At 38.8% G+C, this 23524-nt stretch overlaps 1 protein-coding gene across 11 annotated transcripts in view; it reads left to right on the forward strand.

Annotated features, from left to right (window-relative positions):
* The window catches only part of PIEZO2 (piezo type mechanosensitive ion channel component 2), a 474955-nt gene that overhangs the window by 296556 nt on the left and 154875 nt on the right, over positions 1 to 23524 (forward strand). For 8 of the 11 annotated variants that reach the window (XM_068237153.1, XM_068237160.1, XM_068237158.1 and 5 more), the window contains 10 exons: positions 2332 to 2480; positions 3720 to 3893; positions 9318 to 9359; positions 13492 to 13721; positions 14422 to 14582; positions 16245 to 16421; positions 17454 to 17582; positions 19719 to 19919; positions 22079 to 22283; positions 22410 to 22511. In XM_068237153.1, the coding sequence (XP_068093254.1) occupies positions 2332 to 2480; positions 3720 to 3893; positions 9318 to 9359; positions 13492 to 13721; positions 14422 to 14582; positions 16245 to 16421; positions 17454 to 17582; positions 19719 to 19919; positions 22079 to 22283; positions 22410 to 22511 (1570 nt within the window). The remainder of the gene's footprint in view (positions 1 to 2331; positions 2481 to 3719; positions 3894 to 9317; positions 9360 to 13491; positions 13722 to 14421; positions 14583 to 16244; positions 16422 to 17453; positions 17583 to 19718; positions 19920 to 22078; positions 22284 to 22409; positions 22512 to 23524) is intronic. The other 3 variants (XM_068237155.1, XM_068237159.1, XM_068237162.1) reach the window with 1 other exon arrangement.

The raw sequence follows: 23524 nt of genomic DNA on the forward strand, positions 1-23524 counted from the left end.
CACAAAGGCATATCAAAGTGAGCATTTTGATATAGGAATCATAGATCAGATCACCTATTTGTTTAGCTACATATAGAGCCTATGGAACAAGACTTATTTGTTGACCGTTGGGTGAACAGTCAGCAGTCACTCCCATGTGCAAGAAGGGGGGAGAGGAAAGAGGGGGGAGGAGAAAAGTAAGGGAAAAAAGGTTCCACATAAGATTCAGAGGGTCAGAGTTTTATATTCGTCAGAGCATTGGAAGTCTGTCCATACGGACCAGGTGATTGTGTATTGCTCCGAACGATCCTGTGACATAAGAATCATCCTTTCCAATGTCTCAATCGCATTTACTCTTAGTATCCAGGCCTTCATGGAGGGAGGATTGGGAGATTTCCAGTGTAAAGGTATCAGGGCTTTGGCTGCATTGAGAAGATGAATAGTCAGGGATTTTTTGTATGCTTTCAAAGCAGTGGTTGTGTCATGTAGGAGAAAGACATTTGGGGTTAAGTCCAATTTGGAACATGTAATCTTTTCTGTGAGTCTGTGTATAGATTTCCAATATGTGTCGAGGGAAGGGCATGACCAAAAAGGGTGTAATAGGCCACAATCTTGATCACCACATCTCCAGCAGCTATCTGGGACTGATGGGAACATCTTGTGTAGAGCTTTAGGGGTTCTGTACCATCTGGTAAGTGTTTTATATCCCAATTCCTGGGTGGACACATTTAGAGATCCCTTATGAGTCAACACAAGAATCTTCCCCCAACGGCATAGATTTTTAGCTGATTCAATCACAATGATCAAATCTGCTGGTTATCGATGAAAGAAATCGATAAGTGTATGGCCACCTTTTCTCTGAGTGGCTGTTGCCCTCCCCATCTACCTACCCCATAATAGAGAAGTGCTTTACAGATGTTAGCACTCTTTTTCCTGCGCAGCAAGCTAATGTGCCTGTAGCACATGCCCTGTGCTTCAGGAATTTAGCGATCAAACTTTACAGGAATACAGGCTTTCCTGTAGGCACTTTTCTTCACAGCAGCTCTGCAGCTCATTGCCTCAGCACCTGAAGAATGATCAGAGAATAATCAGTGTGATCCCCAGTCACGTAATCCTTCCCCCAGGATCACAGCGATTGGTTAATAGCCGTGAAATGAAAGTTTGACCCAGCAGAATGAACCCTTTGGTCAATAATAAAGCTATAATGTTATACTGATTTGGCCCACCTATGGAGATCTGAGAATCTCCCGGTTGCCTGTTATTTACAAATATGTAACCACAACCTGTGTGCTGTGTGCCGCTGTGTTGTGGCTGCTTCCTGTTCCTCTCTCTTCCCCTGCACTTCACACATACTATAACCTTGTGCTCCAGCATTACTCATATATCTGCAATCTGAGCATCAGGATTTTGTGGGCGCCGTCAGGAAGGGAATGGATGAGAAAGAACACCCATTTAGGGTAATATGTAGATAACAAAAACCCCAGATATCTAAGTAGTGTTGAGGAATTCAGTGGTTTGAATAATGAAGGCAAGGCTAGCACAGCTACAGCATTTATCTGAGCTTGCAGTGATGTTTTGTAAACAGTTTCCCTGACATTTTAGTGAACCCGCAAGCGTCCTGTTTTACTTAGCAAATCTGCAATCAGGACACCACACAACATACTGATAGTAAATCAGACCCTTTAGTCCACGTGAGCAAAGTTCAAATATAAAGACTTGGTTGTTAATAGGATTTTTTGCCAATCACGGATTTAGAAATCTCATCTATAGTCACTGTCTGATCCAACCAAAATAATCATCTCATTTATTTGGGAGCTCATGCTTATACATTAAAGTGGACCTGAACTCTTGCACAGGACAGAAAACATAGAGAAATGTACCCTGTATGTAATTAGAGAGTTTAGCCGTTCTAATTCCCCCTCATTTGGGACTAATCACAACTGTAATTTTATATCTCAGCTTTGTCAGCTGGCTGCCTTGGCAGAGCAGCTAATTAGTAAACACAGGTTGTTAACTCTATGTCTGCTTCCATAAAAGCAGGAAGTAGACACACTACAGATTTATTGCAGGGTTTGTATGTTTTCTTTAAAGGTTATTATGTTGTTGCCTATCTTTTAGAGCAGAGAGGAAGTTCTGAGTTCAGGTTCCCTTTGAACTACAGATTTTATATTAATTGCCAATAAGTTCATATTTTGTATTAAATACATATTTTAGAATTTGTCAGGAGGAGCAACAAGAAGTGCAGATGTAACCATATTTGTCATGAAATGAGTCTTGTGACAATATAGGCTGCTTATTATACCAATATTGAATGAGTATTCTCCTCTTTTTACCTCTTTTTCACAATTTTAGGTTCACTATGAATGGTGGAGACGTATACTGAAATACTTCTGGATGTCTGTTGTAGTTTACACCATGTTGGTGCTTATCTTAATTTATACTTTCCAGTTTAAAGCCTTCCCACCTCTCTGGATGAATATGACAGGATTAAATGAAGAGAAGTAGGTTATCTGTTGGGATTGTTCTTCCACTTAAATTGCTTGCCATGCTAATATACTGATGGAGATGTTTTCATATTGCTGTTAGTGGTGGAGATAAGCTTTTAGCTGTTTTATTCATGTGACCTTGGTCCCAGCAATGCTGATTGTACAGAAGTATGAGCCAGTAAAAGCTGGAATTCCATAGCAGATACATCACTATCTTCAATACCAACGGTATAGGACAGGTGGCAGAGCGAGGCCTCTTTCACACTGGTATCACAGGCAGCAAGAGCCATCTATAATGTAACTGAACGGCAGCCTTTGTAACCATGTGTGTCAGAATTTGATACATGGAGTAGTTAACTGCCCAGCAGGAAACCACTGCATGCCATGTCTAGCCAACCCCCCCTTACTCATGCAGGGGCAGGTGCCACCCCACCGCCTTTACTGAGTGCCTCTATCTGTATGCAAGCACCTACCAGATCCACAGGAGCAATAAGAGTGCAGTGATTAAGTATCTGTCATCAACAACCTGTGTGAAATAGATTCAGATTTGCTATTGTTAGTCAATAACTACATTACGCTAGCTGGCAGAATCATGCAACTGCATAAATGTATGATAGCTGACTACAAGTCTCTTCTTCAGAGTGGCCTGTGTTCCCTAACCCTAAAGGTTTTAGGGGTTTTACATTTTTTTATTTATTTTTAATTCAAGAATTACAATCATTTTTTCTAATTGATTGATTGTAACATTTTTGAAAATCTGACCAATGTACCACACACGTGTGTTCAAATATTCTCCAATTATGAAAAAAACTTGAAAACCCTGAAAAAATGTCTTGGGTCTATACATTAATAAATTGTCAATCTACCCTACACCATTCAGTTTTCATAAAAAGAAAAATCCACCACTCCCAATCTACTTGTATTTAAAAAATAAAAAAAGGGAAATCCAAACAGTTTTTTCACTCAAAAGAAGAAAAACTTTCAATTTTTCTGGACAATCAATTGTTTTTATCAAACTGCCATAAAATTGGATCATTTTATTGTATCATGTGTGGCCATACAGTCCATACAGCATGCACTAACTACCGTCCTCTATCTAGCAAGGGATATCATGTCTTCTGACTGAAAAACAGTATATTTTGAAAGCTTGCATGGCAATACATGGATTTAGCCAGGACACTATTACTTTAGCCCCATTCATCATTTTACATATAAATATTTGATCCTAACCTGGCACCTTATTTTATATTTCAGGTTGGCAGATCTCGGACTGGAAAGGTTTAGCTTGGGTGACCTCTTTACACGTATATTTATTCCGACCTCTTTTTTGTTGGTGTGCATATTGCACCTTCATTACTTTCATGACCATTTCCTGCAGCTCACAGACCTTAAGGCTGTAACCAGCAAACAGGACAGCACAATTTACAGGTAAGACCAAAAAGGCCGTCCTGTTTATGAGTATTGTTGTTCACAACCTTTGAGCACACACATAAATGGATGTACAAAGTATTGAGTCACATTCATCATTCTTACCCTACAGCTTAAACAGTTCTTTCGATTCACCATTTCAGTTCATGACACACTATTTATATATGATAAATTACTGCTGTGTAAAACATTTTTCTAGTCTAGTGAAGCCTTATACAAAACATGTGTTCTTTATTGAGCTAAATATACCTTAATTGCAGCAGTCGTAGGACATCCTAAGATCTGTATCTTTTTTGTAGTATATCAGGCTCTGAATTCTTATATGAGTGAATCAATACATGTGCATGCAATGTGTCTCCAATAAAAAGCTGCCAACTATGTGTGCCGAGGCCCGATGGTGCAATCCTTATAGGGCCACCTGACTCTCTAACCTCCATATGAAAGGCAAGCATTCTAGTGAAACCTATATCCCATGTAGAACAAATAATAAAGCTCAGTATAGTAACTGCTTTCATAGCAGCTGCATAGAGATTCATCATTCAGTACAAATTGCCAAGATGACATTGGTGAGTCCCCTGTGTAGAGATGGTCAATGAGATGCAAATGATTCTTGCTAGCATTACAAAGACATTGGTGAGCCCCCTGTGCAGAGATGGTCAATGAGATTCAAATGATTCCAGCTAGCATTAGAATGGCAATGGGGAGACCCCTGTGTAGAGATGGTCAATGAGATGCAAATGATTCCAGCTAGCATTACAAAGACATTGGTGAGCCCCCTGTGTAGAGATGGTCAATAAGATGCAAATGATTCCAGCTATATCACTAACCCACCTGCACCCAACTACTAACGGTTCCTCTCCTAGCCGATCGACTAGTATCGAATGTAAGTGATGTTGAAAGTGTAAGTGTAAGAAATGTTTTAGCCAATTGGCTACAATCGGGCACCCAACCCAAATGGACTGCTTCAATAATTTGTGCCCCCTTCTTCACTCAAAGCTGTTGCCACAGGCTAACTGTCAACATCTCTAGTCATGTGATACTGGTGATAGGATTAGTAAACATTGGTCTAATGACAGCTGGTCTACATGAACAATGACTCAGGCTTGACCAATGAAGTCAGAATATCTTTCCTTTATTCAATGGAGTACATAGTGAAAACCAGCACTGGATTTGCTTCTCACTATGTACTCCTTTGAATAAAGGAAAGATATCCTGACTTAGCTGATTGAGACTGAGTCATTGTTCCTGTGTGCTCTAGTCTGCGGGGGTGGTGGACTACTTTGATCAACGCTTCTTCTATTGCTTCCACTTTATATGTTCTGCACATTTGTAGCCTGCAGGACTCTTGCTATTAGCTGGTCAATATGAGCAGCTTTGTGAGGGAGGGGTTGGGAATATTTAACAGCTTAAAGAAAACCTGAATTGAAAATTAAAAGTCAAAATAAGCATACACAAGTCATACTTACCTTCCATGTAGTCTACTCCTCAGTGTCTTTCTCCTGTCCCGCGTCATGTTTGTTCACTGTGATCAAGGGAATTTTCCGTCCTCCATTTAGAAAATGGCCATTCCCCATAACAGCTTTCTGGTCAGCACACAGTTAAACTGTAACATCGCCCACTTGAGCCATAGGGAAACATGGACATTGCCTGGTACATCAGTTTTCTTCTCAGCTATAACTGACAGCAACTGATATTTTACTGACAGCAACTGATATATTTCAGATCTGACAAAATATTGTCAGAACTGGAAGGGATTATTGTCAGAAGAAAATGGTGAGCTTCTGAGAGGAACTGATGGCAAGGTAACTATGCAATGTTCATTTGAAGTTACCTCGTGTGTTTATTTTAAATATTTTTACTCAGTACAGGTTCTCTTTAAGTTTCACACCATAAACAGGTTAATATAGGACTACTTTAAGATAATTACAAGGCATAGTGAATGAGATCATTCTGAGTTGATGCAAGATTATGAAAATCGTGTATGTAGATTTATGCAGCTTATTTAGCATACTGGTTTGAAGGAATGCGCTTTTATGAGTTTGAGCCAGTGAACCAGAGCAACCATGTAGCTTGATACTCTGAAAATGTTGCCATTGAAGAAACATCATGACAGCCAGACAAGTATTATTTTTGAAACCAGTACTCAGGAGTTAAGAACTATTTCTCTTTCATTATGTCTCCTATAGGCAAAATCAAGTAGTATAAAACAGGAAAAGTAAATGCTGCATGATCCTGCAATCATGACCAAAGAATATCAGACTATAAATATGACTACGAAGGACTAAACTCTCTTCACAGTCACATTTATAAGCCTCTGATTACCTGGCTGTGATCATGTTACACTGGTACTTTCTGTATTTTTTTTTCTACAGGACTTTGCCTTTAGGAAATATTCATCATTTCTAGTCAGCAGTAGTTGTTTTGTTGTCAGTACTGAGTACTATTAGCCAGGCAGGGCTAATAGTAATGCTTTATTATAGTTTGTTTATGTTCTTAGCACACTTTAATCATCTTACAGCAACATTCAAACTTAAATGATATTTGTTTGTCACTGTTTCCTCAGTAAAACATAGCAGCTAATAATGCTATTACTGTAAATATATATTAACGTAACAGTTCTAAAGTACAGTACATGCTGACTTCACTAGTCCAGCATTTTATCTTATGATAATTGGTCATTATGTTAATTGAATCAAAATATAATTGTAAGTCTATTGATTCTTTGTTAAGAGTTTATTGGGTTTTGACTATGTGATGTTATAAACATTGATTCAGTGAAAGTGTTTATAATACTGGCCAACAATCCCTTTATATCAACATTCAGAACATGTATATATAACAGAAGCAGTAAATACTGCTCCAAAACGCAAGTTTTTAATTTAAACTACACGTGTGCCTCTTACTTGACCAATCACTAAGAACATCCATTTACACATGATTTTTTTTTTAGTTATTTATCTTGCCATGGTGATTGCTAATGATATTTAGTATTTTATGAGTGGTATAGTCATTAAGTATAAAGTAGTTTTTAGTTATGAGTAGGCTATTGTGCCCTGTCATTGCTTTATCAGTTTTATCTCTTATGGATTCCAGTTGCAAGATCCACTCTTTGGAGTTTCCAGTGACTCTTTAACTAAAGTAATTAAGAGGTCTAGGATCCACACATTAAGCAGCAGGGAAATCAGGTTTATTTGACACTGGATGCTGTAGCTCAGCTACTCTGTGGTCTTCAGCCAGAAGAGAAGATTTCGGTGGTGGGGAGCCATAATGGACAATTGAAAGATTGGACACTCAGCACTGAAATTTTGAAGATGCTGGCAGATGTTGGCAGATGAATGGTAGATTGGACCCAGCACTGGAGTTGAAATGGATAAATAAAGGGGAGTATTGAGTAGCATTAGGCATAGATAGGAAGGTTAGGAAGAAATAAGGAGGGTTTGTGGTTAGGTACAAATAAGGATGGTTATGGAATAGGGCAGCAAGAGGTTTGCTTTAAGATTTATTGTGTTGAATGAATTGTAAGGTTAGCCATACAATCTGGGTTAATGTACAGGGAGATGTGAAGGTTAGGAAAGCTTAGGGAGTTTTCCTCAGACAGGAAGTAACATTAAGGAAAGAGGTGAAGGTAAGGCTTCAGAAAAAACTTTTACACAGGAAGGAGCTAAAGTGATACTCTATCTTTGATGGAAATATCACAGCTCGCCATTTCTTCTCTCAGTGTTTCCATAGAAGAGAGTAAAAATGACCTGTGCTGCCTTCCATCCCAGTAAGGTGCTCAATCTGCCTGTAGACCAGACATGTGTCTTTCAACATGTCTCTTCTAAAGGTGGATGCCATACAGAAGATTAGGCTGTGATGTCATTTTGCCACACCTACTTCAGGTGCTGGAACCATGCATGAATGGCTGTGTGCATAGCTACAACCCTGTGAAGATCATATGGATGCATGCTTTTCTTATTATACACCAAGAGAGACAAGATTGAAGAAGCGTGCCCTGTCTCTAGGCAGATTAGACAACTAAATAGTGATGGAAGATGATGCTGCAGGTCATCTGTATTCTATTATGTGGGTAAAATGAGGGGTAGCATAGAGAGCTATGGAGCTATCCAAGCTGGAATCAGTATGCATAAAATTAACACGCAAGCTGAATTTATTTGCATCTCACTACCATCTCTAGTTGTGGACTATGGTAGAGACATATGACTATGGTAAGGTTTTGATTGTGAGGGACTCTTCTGAGGGACAGCTAGTGACATGACTGCACACTCTGTAAAGTGCTGTGCAAAATTCCAGCGCTACAAAACTAAGTAAATAAACAATATTAAATGTACCTGAGGCGGATAAAAATAAAAAAGTTAGCTACATCCTCCAGATGCTTCCCGTTACCTCCTTGCCCACACCGTTGCTACACCTGAACCTTCTGAAAATATCTGATAGATATCACATATGTTCTCATAACTGTGCTCCCCATCATGTACAAGGACGGGCATACTGCACCTGTGTGAGTACGGCCGTAACTGCGCAGTAAGCCAAAGCTACTCCATGCTACTACTCAGGCATGGCCGTACTTGCACAGACACTGTACAGCCGTGCTCGTGCACAAAGGGGAACGCGGTCACGATTCAAAAGAGGGTCCCCGATGGTAATGGCCTTGAGGAGGACATGGGAAACCTCTGGCAGAGCCAGAAGCTTCCCTCTTCATAGGTAAGTAGCTAAGTTTGTGAATTTCACCTGCCCAGGGGCTTAGCAATAGGGGTTGCAGAGGTAGCCACCGCATCAGGGCCCTTGGGCCAGAGGGGCCCCGAAGGGCCCTCCCTCAACTACAGTATTAGCTCTCTATTGGTCCTGTGTTCATAATAATCACTTCTATAGATACTTTGAATAGTGGTAATTATGAACAAACTGTCCCCCATCCCCTTCTTGCACCTCAGACACTGTAGTTGCCATTGGCAGGTTTTGGTGCGCCATATCAATTGCTATGTATAGAGTACTTGGGGGGCCCCATTGTAAAACTTGCCTCGGGGCCCACAACTCCTTAGCTACGCCACTGCACCTACCTACAGTTCACTTAAATAAAATTAGCACATTAAGTTTCCACAGTAGACAACGTTTAATTATGAAATGTTATCATTATTTCAGAGTTTATTTGTGGGTTAATTAGGAGGGATATAACTTTAGTCTGCAGAATCTCCTGAAAAAAAACCTGATCAGGGTTTGTAAGAGCATCATTTTATAATTCATGTTCATTTACATTGTTTACTTACTATGCTTTACTATCACTGCTTCATCACTGTTACTTTTCCAGCTATCACTGAGACAAACATTTCTCATGTTCAGTTTCATCTTATTTAACAGCTCTCCTTCTCTCTCTTAACTCATATTTTCATTGCATGCTTACTTGTGCCTCCATCTCCCAACTCGTAGCCATGCCAAAGTTAATGGTCGTGTTTACCTAATAATAAATAGGTGGGTATCCTGATGTTTATGCAGTGGTGACCACTGAGTCATAAAACCTAATACAAAAATTGTTCAATGTGTTTTTCAATCGTTTTGTACTGCATCTTGTTTGTGCATGTGCTTGTAAAACATTGTTTCCAAGGTTTTACAGTTTACAGTTTTTATGTGAAAATACCAGAATTTGTTGTTTTCATTTTGTTATTACTCTAGATAATAATACAGTTCTGAAACTGCCATTACATTTTTTTCTCTATGTGTTATTATTATTTTTGTTATAATCATCATCTTTAGTTCCTGTTGCACAATAAAGTAGTTGGTTGTAGTTTGTTTCTATGTGTGGGAGATAATATTTAAGACTGTGTATAGCAGTGATGTATTAGTACATCCAACATCCAATTGTGTGCTGAGAAGTTCCTATTCATCCAAAGTGATCTCCACATGATTGGATGTGTAAGGAGAAACCTTCCCTGTGCCCCACTTTACATGTACTGTAAAGCATCACACTACAGAGATAGGTAATTATGGTGCACACGCACCTGGTCATTGTGGTGCCCCACAGAGGATAATTACATGATGGCGCCAGCTGTGCAATCAAATTAGCAGATACTTTAGCTGCGCCAAGTGCTCCCAGTGACTGGAGTGGGATCACAAGAGGCCTCCAGAATGCCAGAGCATGCACAAAAGATCCCAACCCAGCCGCTGGTCTCGATCTTAAGGAGGAGGGAGCAGAAGCCTGGCACTGAGTGGAACTGTGCCGTGGGACCTATCAGACTTGTAGGGGCTAGAAGAAGCCTCAGGTGAGTGAAACTTTTATTTTTCAGATCACCTCATGTGTACTTTAAGATACTACGGTAGCATGTCAATCAAGTATGTCAATCAAGTATATATTGTATAAGTTATTGCTCTACAGCAGAGGTCCCCAAACTTTTTCGGTCAAGGGCCAGGTAAACATACTTCAGACTGCTGGGGGGCCGGAACATACAAAAAATTATGTTGTAAAACATTACATTGAATCTTGGTATTGATTCCCTTCCAGTCATGCCCGGAGGAGAACTCCCAGCAGCAGCCATTCAGTCACTCATGTGGCGCCCGAAGAACGTCTTTGTGCACCAAACAGTGAAGCATACTCAGGTGACAGCCTACAGTCCAATTGGACAGCAGTGTCACCTAATGAGGAACTGGATTGGAAGCCAGCGAATTACTGCTCGCTGGCTTCTACAGTATGTGGATGGGTCATGCCAGCACTGCTATTCTATACGCGGGGCGCAAATATTTAAAGGTGCAGTGTGCTGCATCTATAAGGTATACATTTTATGTTCCGGGGGCCAGTGAAAAAGCCTCAGGGGGCCACATTCGGCCCGCGGGCCTCAATTTGAGGACCACTGCTCTACAGTAATACTGATTAGGGATTGCCACAAATGCTGATTCCACTAATTTCTGTGGAAATCATAATTTCTGATTTCGATTACCATTTTCCACGGAAAGGTGTTTTTGTGTAATTTTCAATAATACATTTATGTATTTTTTTCTTTTACATTAATTGCTGTAAAAAAATTAAAAACAAATAAATTAAGATCACACTTTTCATGCACCCGTGCATAGGATATAACAGGAAAAAAAATATTAGCAAATGTTGCTTTACATGGCTGTTGATCATTTGTTTGATAAATGGTGTGACAGCAGCCTGTCTATCAGGCAGTATGATGCCTGACAATAAATAAGGAAATGCGCGTGTGTATTTATTTCTTGATGTGCAGGAGACTGCAGTAGGTTTTGGTTCCTATGCATGGAAGTTTACTTCCTTATGAGAACAATAAACTGCACCCTTCTACTGAAGGGTTGTGGCCACCAGCCACCCAAAGCCGAGCGATAGCAAAGTGTTATCCTTCACAATAGTACAAATTTGAGTATGGAGTACGGACTGCTGGGAAGTTGTTTTTGAACTACAAACAGTAGAACTGACTTGTATTTTTAGGGCAGCGCTAACATTAGTAATGGAAGTAACTGCATTCTTGACATCGTTTCATTGATACGTTTGTAAAACATGGTTAAGTATGAGTACAATAACACTTTGGCCCTTACTCAATTCCATTTTTCTCCTAAGTTTCCTCCTAGGAGATCATTTTTCATATTCTGTTTAAAATAACTTTTTAGCACTCTGCAGATGAAAAAGTAGCAAAAAGTATGTGTAAAAGTACTGTCAAAATTATTCAGAGTAGTTTCTTCTTTGCTGGTGGCTTAACCAGTTCGGCCTATCTGGACGAGCTTCCTCGTCCAGATAGGCACTGCTGCTTTCCCTGCGTGGTGCGCGCGATCGGGCGCGCGCGCGCACCCGCCGCTAGCCCCCGATCAGCGAATGGGAATATAATTCCCATTCACGGATCTAACTTCCCCGCAGAAATACCGACGCTTTCTATCCAGAGAGCGCGGTATTTCTGCCCCCAGGAAACATCTCCCCTGCTTTTAAGTTCCTGGATGCGAGATTGTTCGCATCTAGGACTTTTTTCACTGTGGCCATCTTGTGGCCAAATAGTAAACTGCACCAACATACATTTTAAATGAAACAATTATAATATTTTACATTTAAAATAAGCAGTTTCCCTCACACACCAAAAATTACACACATACATTTTTTATTAAAAAATAAATAAAAAAAAAAACAATTAAAAAAAAAAAAAAAAAACATAAATAGTTACCCAAGGGTCTAAACTTTTTAAATATGCATGTCAAGAGAGTATGTTATTATATTATTTAAAATTATAAGCTTATAAATAGTGATGGACGCAAATTGAAAAAATGCACCTTTATTTCTAAATGAAATATCAGCACCATAAATTGTGATAGGGACATCGTTTAAACGGTGTAATAACCAGGACAGATGGGCAAATAAAATACATGGGTTTTAATTACAGTAGCGTATATTAATTTCAAACTATAATGGCCAAAAACTGAGAAATAATGAATTTTTTTCATTTCTTTCTTAATCTTGCTTTTAAAATGAATTTAGAAAAAAAGAATTCTTAGCAAAATTTACTACCCAAAGAAAGCCTAATTAGTGGCGGAAAAAACAAGATATAGATCAATTAATTGTGATAAGTAGCAATAAAGTTATAGGCGAATGAATGGGAGGTGAACGTTGCTCGGATGCATAAGATTTTCGGCACTGCAGCGCTGAACCGGTTAAAAGACTATTGATATGACGTGGAAATATCACCTAGGAGAAAAAGTGAATTGCATAGGCCGTTTGATGTTTACAAAGAACTTAAGAGTATGGTAAGAAGTAGGAAACAAATCTAATACTAAGTACTATTGAACTATTTCTAGTAATATTTTTTTTTTTTTGCATTGAAAATAGGAAACATTCTTTGATGCCATTTTAAAACCAGAAATACAGAATTGATTTTAATTATATTTTATTTGTATATTTGAATATTACAGTTTATATATTTTTATGTATGAATTATATAATTGCACATATATATGAAACAGTACACATGCATGCAAACATGTACAGACTCTGCCTTGTATTTCTGTTATCAGACACGAGGAACATTTGGCACAAGTTGTGCTACATAAATATTTTGAAAAAATAAAAAAATTATATATATATATATATATATATATATATATATATATATATATATATATATATATATATATCAGCATGCAGTAGTGCAATGTTCTAATAAGGAATTTTTTTTTAGAATGGCTATGCTGCATGACCTACACTTTATAAAATCACTTTACCTCTTCTATTCTCATATTCCTTTTCTCTTTCTGTTTTAATTGCTCTTGAGCAGCATCAAGAAAAAAATTCCAATTCAGCAAAATGAGTAAGTGCTGTGAAGCCATGAAATGTGCTTTTATAACACATTGGCATTTCATGCTTCTATCTCTTAAACTCTGACTGTTTTCTCCATTGGGGAAAATATCAAGTTTAAGGGTTAATTCCACACAAAGTAAAAAGTTTCTAGTGAAAAAAACATGCACTCATGAACCATAGTTTCTTTTTTTTGTAATATAGGATATGATTAAATATAACTTGCATAACTTGCTTTTTTGTTTTATTTTTATTTGATCCTGGTGATTTCTCTTAGTGTAGTTGGGAAGCTGGCATCTAATATGTATGTCCTACCCACAGATTGGTACATCCAGAAGGGAGTTTGCCTGATATAACCATGATGAACTTAAATACAGAGTCTGAAATGCTAGAGAAGCAAGAGAAGCAGGTGGACATATATACACAACAGAAAAGCCAGGAACCGGAATCTGAGGATGAGATGGAGAAGGGAGATGATAAAGGTGGAGGAGTGGGAGGAGGAGATACTGATGAGGAAGAAGAAGAAGAATCAGAAGAAGAGGAAACCACAGGTATAATCCAGCTTGCTTTTATAAAAAGAATTTTAAGGTGCATACTCCTATCTAATTTTAACCACTTTCTCGTAGCATGAGGTCCAGCAGATTTTGAATGGTATTAACAGATTGTGTAGGTATGCTCTCATACTAGATGGAAGTAGTGAATTTGGCCAATCATTGACCAACTGAAATTAGATGTGTGTATGCACGTTTAGGTATATGTAAAAGGTACATGTGACTTGTCTTACTCACCTCCATGTATGTTCTACTTTTATTTTCATGTGTATCTTTCAGGCATGCCAGTTACTTTCCAGATCCCCAAAAAATTAATTGGCCACATACTATGATCAGGTCATATGGATATGGTAGAGATTGTGTGCCCTTTTGAGGGACAATTAATGACAAGACTACAGTATGTATTCTATAAAGTGCTGTGAAAGATGTCAGCAGTCAGCAGTATTATATAAATACTAAATACATAAGTGTTATTATTGCTGACAACTTACTTCCAGATATTGCATTTCTCACACCATCAATCTAAATTCAAATGTCTATGTACACTTGCTCTCACTATTGACCAAGACATAATTGTGCTATATTCCTTCTACAGTTACCTCTGGATATTGTGACTGTTTGTCCCCCCCTCATATATAGTGGTACAAGTTGTAAATTCAGTGTGCTATAAATTAATGTTTTTTTATTTTACTTTACATAGATTCCAGAAACAAATGGCATTTGGTTATTGATCGCCTAACAGTTCTCTTCCTAAAGTTTTTGGAATATTTTCATAAGTTGCAAGTCTTTGCCTGGTGGGTCCTGGAACTTCACATAATAAAAATTGTCTCTTCATACATCATATGGGTAACCGTAAGAGAGGTATGAACCTTTGTCTACTTAACTGTTTAAAGAAATATTAATATAAGCAATTGAAGCCTTTGTACACCATGAGGAACATCACAAGAAGAGACTCAGGGCACTTCTGGCCACAGAAACATAAGTGGTAGCTACAGGATGTCACAGCCCATAATAGCTTGCAGTTAAATGAACATTGTGGCCTTTAAAAACTCATATTTGCCTATATTAAATCCATTAGCCACATGCCCCTTTCCAGAGCCCTTGCATTTTGCCCCCCCCCCCCCCCCTGCAGGTCTAATACATCTCCAGATTATATTGTTGACATGGGGCTTAACTACATCCTGCAGCATTCTGATTTCCTGCCAACTTATCCTAAAATTATGTTAATTGAGACTTTATGCTGGAAATACACCATGAATTTTTTTTCGGCAGATACTGTAGATGGCTCGATAGATTATTTCTGACATTATTTCTGATCTGATTTCGATTGTTTTTATGATCAATTTTCTCATAGAAATGAATAGAAATTGATCAGAGAAAAACTGTTGTTCTGTCATTGAGCTATCTCAGCCCGACCATATAGGCTTGAAAACCACCATAGCCTGCACTCTCGCCATCGTGCGCACCAGTCCAGCACGGCCATTACTACACAAACAGCTGTTTGCGGTGCATTACACAGTGAGTTTGGTCTGTCAGTGTGAAGCAGTACACTACTTACACTACCTGCTGATCCATGTCTACACCGGCAAGATGTTTTCAAGCACTTTATGCCTCCAATTTAGGAATGCAATGTGATTTCTGCCCTTTAGGGATTATAACCCTGCTGTGCATCAAATCCGTAATTTTCCCCGGGACTTTTGGCATGTATCCCACTTCGCCATGCCCCCTTCCAGGTGTTAGACCCCTTGAAACATCTTTTCATCACTTTTGTGGCCAGAAACAGTGTTTGTAGTTTTTGAAGTTTGCCTGCCCATTGAAGTCTATTGTGGTTCGCCTGGTTCGTGCGAACACGAACTTTTGCGGAAGTTCGCGTTCGAGGTTTGCGAACCCAAAATCGGAGGTTCAAGCCATCTCTACTCATGGTGTATTCCCAGAATTAAGGCTCTCAAGACTGTGGACATAGGATTAGGTTTCAGAACACTCTCACAGCCTCTCCCCTTAAACATAAGTGGATTAGCAGTTACTAAGGTAGAGTTATAAAAACTCATTGGGAATATAGTCTCCAAGGGCCTAAAATGGGAAGCCAGAGCTGTTTCCATGCAAAAAGCACTTGAAAAAGGGGCCACTTGAGAAAACAGAAAAATAAAATAGCCTACCCAAGCTAAGTACTTTTGCTGGAATTACAATAAGTGGTATGCCTTCTGACTCTATGGTGTTGTTTATTATCCAATAAAACTAGACAGCAGCAATATTCATTATTTGCTCATACTTTAGTATCAACAAGGGGAATGGGGGGGGGGGGGCTCTTTTGGAAGACAAACATTGCTGAAATATTTTTTCCAAAGATATTAATGTATTGCTTTTAATCCAAAGTATTCATTAATATTAACTGAATTGATAAGCCAAATATTAATTAAATCTACTGATTGTACTGTGTGCAGGTGAAAGTCTCCTTGAAAGTACATTTATAAGGATATGAAGTCAAAGGGTAGTCACTGAAAGTGTGTTTTTGTTTTAACACAGGTTTCTCTTCTCAACTATGTCTTTTTAACTGCCTGGGCCTTTGCTTTACCCTATTCTCAGTTTCGGCCATTAGCATCCAGTGTCTGCACTGTGTGGACATGTGTCATCATTATATGTAAAATGTTGTATCAACTATCAACCATTGAACCACTGAGCTTCTCTAGTAACTGCAGCTTGGTAAGTTGTTATATTTACTGATACATTCAGGGCTGTGTGATGTAGCTCTTCTGTATAGATTCATTCCAAACTACATCAACTGAATTCATCTTAAAATTTACCAAAAATGTTTTGGCTTTAAAAATGTATAGACCACTCTTCCATTGTTATTACTTAAATTATACCATTTGTAATAAATAGCTAATCTCTACTCGCAACTAGTGATAGTCATGTCTAGGAGAACTCATGGAGAAACGTGATTAATTTGGTCAAGTGATAGATATGTAACTCTCTGTTTAGTAGTCTTGCTCCTGTGCTAAAGCATCATGTGATCACAGCAAATCACAGAGTTTTACAAATCTATCAGCTGATCAGACAAATCACATACTTCTCCATGAGTTCTTCTAAAAATAACCATCTCTACTCACATCTTGTTTTAACTCCTTCCCGACTGCCTCACACCGATGGGCATCGGGAAGGTGGCTCCTCCAGGACCGCCTAACGCCGATCAGCATCAAGTCCTGGGGGCGGAGATTAGCGGGGATTGCGTATCCCCGCTTGAGTCTGCCAGCTGGGATCATTGCTGGCAGACTGTAAAAAAAGAAACAACCGTTTGTATTCGTTGTGCAGTGCTGCGATCTAGTGCAGCACTGTACTGGGGACAGCCCTGTCACTTAGCTGAACTCTGGATCGGCTGGTGCCTATGAGAGAGGATTGCCTTGATTGGACCTCGGGGGAGGGAAAGAAAATAGTCCTTTTTATTTGGAAAAAAAGACAGTTAACCAGTAAGTTAGTGCATTGACAATGCAGCTATACATTAGCAAGCATACTGTAATTCTAGTACAATATTTGTAAATTCCTTGCCAAAAGTGAACTATAAGTACCACTAAAAGCTGTGCTAAAAAGTGTAGCCAATCAAGATGACTTGAATAAAGTAAAGAACATACTGTAAACAACTGATATCATCGTGGTTCACTTATACAGTAAAGTGCATTGTGTGGCACCTACTATTGTTTAATCTCATAACTGAATGTATGTATCCATTTGTTTTAGCCCACTCCCAATCTGACAAATATTGACAACAGGACAGAACTTCAGCTTTCCCTTCTCTACAGTGGACCAATTGACCCATCAGGATGGGTAGGACTCAAGAAATCGTCACCACTTCTTGTCTACCTAAGGGTAATTATGATTTTACATTTTAAATTAAAATGTATCCATATTTAAGCAGTATATTTAGAATATTTTTTTCCTGGAACACTTTTTTTCTATTACCGTTAGTATATATGTACCAGTAATAAACCTCTGAGTTGTTCTCTAATACTTAATGTTATCTTTCTGCAGTACAGTATATAATGTATATCAGGGCCGGATTTATCATAAGGCACTGTGGGCACGTGCCTACAGGCGCCTGATGATGGAAAGGCGGCTCACTCCCCTCCTAGAGCGCCTCCCTTTCTCCTTTCCTATACAGAGTCCTGATGAGAGTGTAAATGAAAGGTTACTCACCCTGCTCTCTGCATTCCACTGATAAGATATCCCTTCAGTCAGGGATACCTCTAGCCACTTAATACTGAGGTTCCTCTAGCTACCTAATACTTAGGGGCACCTCTAGCTACTCATTATTGAGGGTACGTCTGGCTACCTAATACTAAGGGGCACCTGTAGCTACCTATAACAGACAAGGGAAGTAAGGGAGAAGTGACAGCTGGGCCAGCCAGCACACTTATGGTGCGGTAAGGCGAGGGTTTGTAGGTTCATGGAGAGTGAAGTCTAGGTTGCCAGGCGATCTGTGCCTATAGGCTCCTGTTATGTTAATCCAGGCCTGATGTATACTAATTGAACGTTAACGAAGGATTGATCTTCATTCCAATCAGTTGTTGCTACCCTTTTTACCCCCAAAAAATCTTTACCTTTTCTCAATTGGATAATCAGGAGTTCTGTGTGGTTGATATTGTGGTGAAACCCCTCCCACAGTGTGCGTGATGTCATGACCAAAGTCCTGACAGATTGATGGCTGTGAACCTTGTTGCATTGTGGGAAATAACAGCTTTCTCCAACTGTCAAGCAAGCAATATCTCCCTCTGTGCATAGCTCAGTAACAAACATTGCATACAGATCACCTGGCAGAACTAAAGATGTCACCACCATTGATAAAATTCAGAATGTTAGTAAGAGAGAGAAAAGATTTTACAATGGGCAAACTCTGACTAAATAATCTATAAATTAATATTGTAATCAATAAGAAATTTTATTCAGTATGTTATTTTTTTTCAGTTCCTCTTTGATATAATTAATGGTATGGGCAGTTTAAAATGCACAGCTTCTGAACTTGGCATATGCTTGTCTTTGGGCTATTTCACAGCTGCAACTTTGTAGCTGTACTGGCAGCAGTACATCTGTACAGCTGTACATTGTTGGTAGTGTTTCCTAGTTATTCAACGCTGATATTATTCAACAGAAGATTTACAGCATGTACAAGTTTCTGATTTAAGTTGCTTATGTGTTTTAGCCTTTAGCCATACTGTAGTAGGTGGAGACCTGTTTTTGGGTTCCTGGTCGAGAGAGAAGATCCAAGAGGACTTTAACCATGACCAGTCTCCACCAACAATGAATATGTTGTAGACAGGCTTTTAAGCTAGCATCTGTTACAATTAGGCTGGAACTCCCTTTGGTAAATTCTTAAATTGTCAGATTGCCAGCTTAGGCCATTTGTCACTGTTGGCCGATTACAGCAACTTTAAAGATGAACTATACTGAAAATAACATAATAACATAATAATTAGAATTTTTTTACAATATTTCTTTATACATTATTCAGTCAGTGTTTGCCCATTGTAAAATGTCACCTTTCCATGATGTATATTCTGAAGTATATCACAGCTGGCAATATCTTTACTGCTGGCAAGTGCATCTTTGCGAAATATTTTTGACTCTGTGTTCCGAAGTCAGTAGAAACACCTGATCTCCCTGAATGCTCTGGGAGGAGAACTTTGTATAGATAAACAGCCTAGGCTGTGACATCACTGCAAAGGCTTGCGGCATTATAGCTTAGGCTAAGCATCACTGGCAGGGTGAAGTTACATACCAATATACAGCAATATATAGATATAGGAAGTGTTTCTGATGCCAAAACCAGGATAATTAACATAAAATTGGGTATCCTGAATCATTAACTACATTTTACTATTAAATTTACCATTAGAGTGCCTTTTCAAGTCCACCATTTGAAGAAAATAAGGAAAAAAGGAATAAATAGCTGGATATATACTTGTATGGGTTCTTCAAATCAATTTGTTTATTCTGCTTTTATTACAGAATAACCTGCTAATGTTGTTCATATTAGCCTTTGAAGTAACTATCTATAGACATCAGGAGTATTACAGGTGTCGAAACAATCTGACAGCGCCAGTCACTAAAACAATATTTCACGATATCACAAGGCAACACCTGGATGACGGAATAATCAACTGTGCCAAGTATTTCATAAATTATTTTTTCTACAAGTTTGGTATGGAGGTAAGATGTGCAATAAGATTAAATTACTCATGCATATATTAATATATAATTTTCTGGGAGCCCATTACATGATATTTGATTGTGCTTATCCAGGGATACGATAGTTTACCAGACATGCACTCTGTATTTTATGATATTAAACTTTGTTAGCAACTGGTGAATCTGGAGCCCAGTAACAGTACTGTTTTACTTCTGTCAAAGTTGAGACCATTGTTAAAATACCATGTCCCGTTTATATCACAAGTATCATGTATCATGCAGTTGAATTCTATTGGAGACAAATTTAATTCTATTGTAGACTCACTCTCTAGTGCTCTGATGTAGGAAGACTGGTTTAATTATTTTGCCAACTGTCCTTTAATTGTTTAAGGGTTATGCCACATTGCAATTGCCCATTCAGTGACAGGATCAGCAGAGGAAGAATTTCCCAGGTATACTTGCATTAGTCTGCTTAGCATTTATGGCAGCTTAAGCTCCACACACAAGAGGGGTCGTCGGGGGACCTCTGTCGTCGGGCAGGGATCGATACATGATCCCTTGGGCAACAGAGTAGAGCTAATGCTGTACAGACAGGTCATCAGCCTCCCAGCTCGCAACATGCCTGTGTAGGGAGTGGAGGGAGAACAAGTGGTGTGTGATTCTTGTGGGAGAGGGAGAGCGGAGAACAATGCGATTGGGTGCCAGGATCACATAAGAACCAGCATGCTGGATATTTAGCAGATGTTATGCAGCTGCTGTATACATGCTGGTCTGACTCCCAATTCTCAGCGATGGTGGTCGATATCGTCTGTCACGACCAAGTTGAGACCAGTGTGTGTACGTAGCATTAAATTGGTTCCATTAGGTTGATGCTCTGGTAATAGTATCTGAAGGCTAGAGGTGTTTGGAATGTGATGAACCAGTGCATTGCTATGTAGGCACAGTAGGAAGCAGTGATTAAAGGGGTGGCTGACTATAGCCTTCCCTGCTCCCTCCACTGCCTACTGCATTTTTCTTTCTTTCCCACCAGTACATAGAATAGCGTGGAATTACATGCCCCTTTGGTTGCAATTGTTATAATGTTTACTTGATAATCTTACCACTTTTTCTTTAAAGTTTATTTAATCTTTACAGCCATTCCATTTGTAGCTCTGCTATGTACCACAAAGCAGACAATTTGTGTGTCAAGTAAGGTGATGACTTCTGTGTACACTACAGTGTAGATTAAATTTTAAAGAAAAAGTACCCTCACAAATAGAGCCCACTAATATAAAAAAAGATCCAAATTCATATATCCAAACATGAAAAAGTCCTTATTGTACTACACAAAATCAACTACTGTGTAGATCTTTGTGGAAGCCAATAGTAGACCGCTGATACCTGACCAGCTGGTGGTATTAGATAGAATACCTAAAGCTGTTTTTTTTTTGAAAAGTGGGCTAGTAAAAACAAAAGCAAAACACAAAAAACCCTATGGATCTACCTGGCTTTTAAGCTGCTGTGGCATTCATTCAACAAAGGTAGGGCCTCTTGCTCTTTGAAATCCAGGTAAACTCTCAGGATTTGTATACATTGCTTTCAGGCTATGACTTATGACATTTAGTTTCTCTTTCCAAATAGACGTCATTAACATCTGGTTTTGTTTAGTGAAAGAAAGTAGCTAATGTATCCAACACCTGTTTTTTTTTCTCATCTCTTGCCTTATATACTTTTCTCACTCAACTATAAAGGGTTACCACCGAAGGGAACACATACCTTATTTGTATTTTTTTTGCTTAATTTTGATCCTCTTTCTTGTCTATATTATTTGTGTGGATATATCACTTGTGCAACAAGAAGCATGTTGGTCAAATTGGAGGGGAAGAATCAACAAGAGGCTGATGCTTGGAATACATTTGTGTGCTAAAGGCAACATAAGGATGTTTTCATAGCTTTTCTATATTAGTACCAATGTGTTGCCTACATATTTCTTTTGGTATGAGCATCTTGTTAAAAATCCAATAAACTCGGTTAAGAAAGGGTAATGTATTGCGTCCAATCTGGGAACAATGTCAAAATATAAGCTTCAGTTTAACTAGCACAAATAAAACATATGGCGCCAAAAAACTAAGTAACTGTAAAACCATGCTAAATTGTCATTTTTACTGCTTCAAACTCCATATTTCTCTTTCCGTTTGCAGACCTGCTTCTTACTGTCTGTTAATGTCATTGGCCAGAGGATGGATTTCTTTGCCATGATCCATGCGCTTTGGCTATTTGCCGTACTGTACAGACGCAGACGAAAAGCAATTGCAGAAATCTGGCACCGATATTGCTGCTTTCTTGCTTGTATTATTACATTCCAGTATTTCTTATGCATTGGCATTCCTCCTGCTCCATGCAAAGGTAAAAGATCAGCTTTTATACCTACACAAAAAAAGAAAGAAAATATATGTATATAGTTCTGAAGATTTTTGGTTTGCCAACTTTTCCAGATGTATGTATTTCTTCACTGTTTTCTTCATGTTGCAGACTATCCTTGGAGACATCCTGGGGCCAAGTTTAACTCCAATATTATAAAATGGCTCTACTTTCCAGACTTCATTGTGAGACCCAATCCATTGTTTCTTGTCTGTAAGTAGATGTGCTTGAAATGAAGAAGAAATTGTGCTGAACTTGTAGATGGACTAAATAAGAGTACCTTTAAAGGACATCTGAAGTGAGAAGGATATGGAGGCTGCCATACTTATTGCCTTTTAATCAATACTCTGTTTCTAATACTTTTATGCATAGACCCCGAATAAGCTTACAGATCAGATGTTTCTGACTGGATTGACTGCTTGCTTGTTTCAGGTGTGTGATTCAGACACTTCTGATGCTGAAGGATCAGCAGGACTGCCAGACAACTGGTATTATTTATAAGGAAATAGATATGGCAGCCTTCACATCCCTCTCACTTTAGATGCCCTTTAAAGTAAATTCATGAGATAGAAAAGGGCACCTGAGGGGTACTCACCTCGGGAGAGGGAAGCCTCTAGATCCTAAAGAGGCTTCCCTAACCTCTTTTGAAGTCCCGATCCATTATTTGGACCCTAAAGAGTGCCCTCCCTGCACATGCACGCTAGCTTCCTTTCACTCGTCCTCTGGCAGAAATAGCTGATCCTGATCAGATTGGGTCCACGCTACAGCACAGGCAGCTCATGCAGAAGCTTTACTTTGTTATAGTTGTGTTGGTGTGTGCGTAATCCCTGGAGACAGATTTTACCATAGATCTTGGACTGTAAAACTAAACTTGAAAAGTTTGGGTCCTAAAACAATGGTCCTAATATACAGTAGTAGAGGAAAACAGCTATGTACAAAAATGTAGGTTTAAAACTCCAAAAGTATTTCCCATCTTCCACATGTGAGAAACCATACCTACATACATACTGTGTATGGTATTAGTTTTTTATTGATTTAACTTTGCTTTGAAGGTAGTGAAATTAGGATTAGTAGTGATTATGGTCACATGCTTGGACTGAATGGTGTTACCTCGACTCAAGTTACAAAACCTGCTTACATCTGGGAAGTGTGTGCTCCCTGCACAGCCAAAATATAGGACTTTAATTGATAATTAAGCTACCCCTTAAGTTAACACCAACGTTTAT

The sequence above is a fragment of the Hyperolius riggenbachi genome, chromosome 5 (genome assembly GCF_040937935.1).
Source record: "Hyperolius riggenbachi isolate aHypRig1 chromosome 5, aHypRig1.pri, whole genome shotgun sequence".
Taxonomy (NCBI): Eukaryota; Metazoa; Chordata; class Amphibia; order Anura; family Hyperoliidae; genus Hyperolius; species Hyperolius riggenbachi.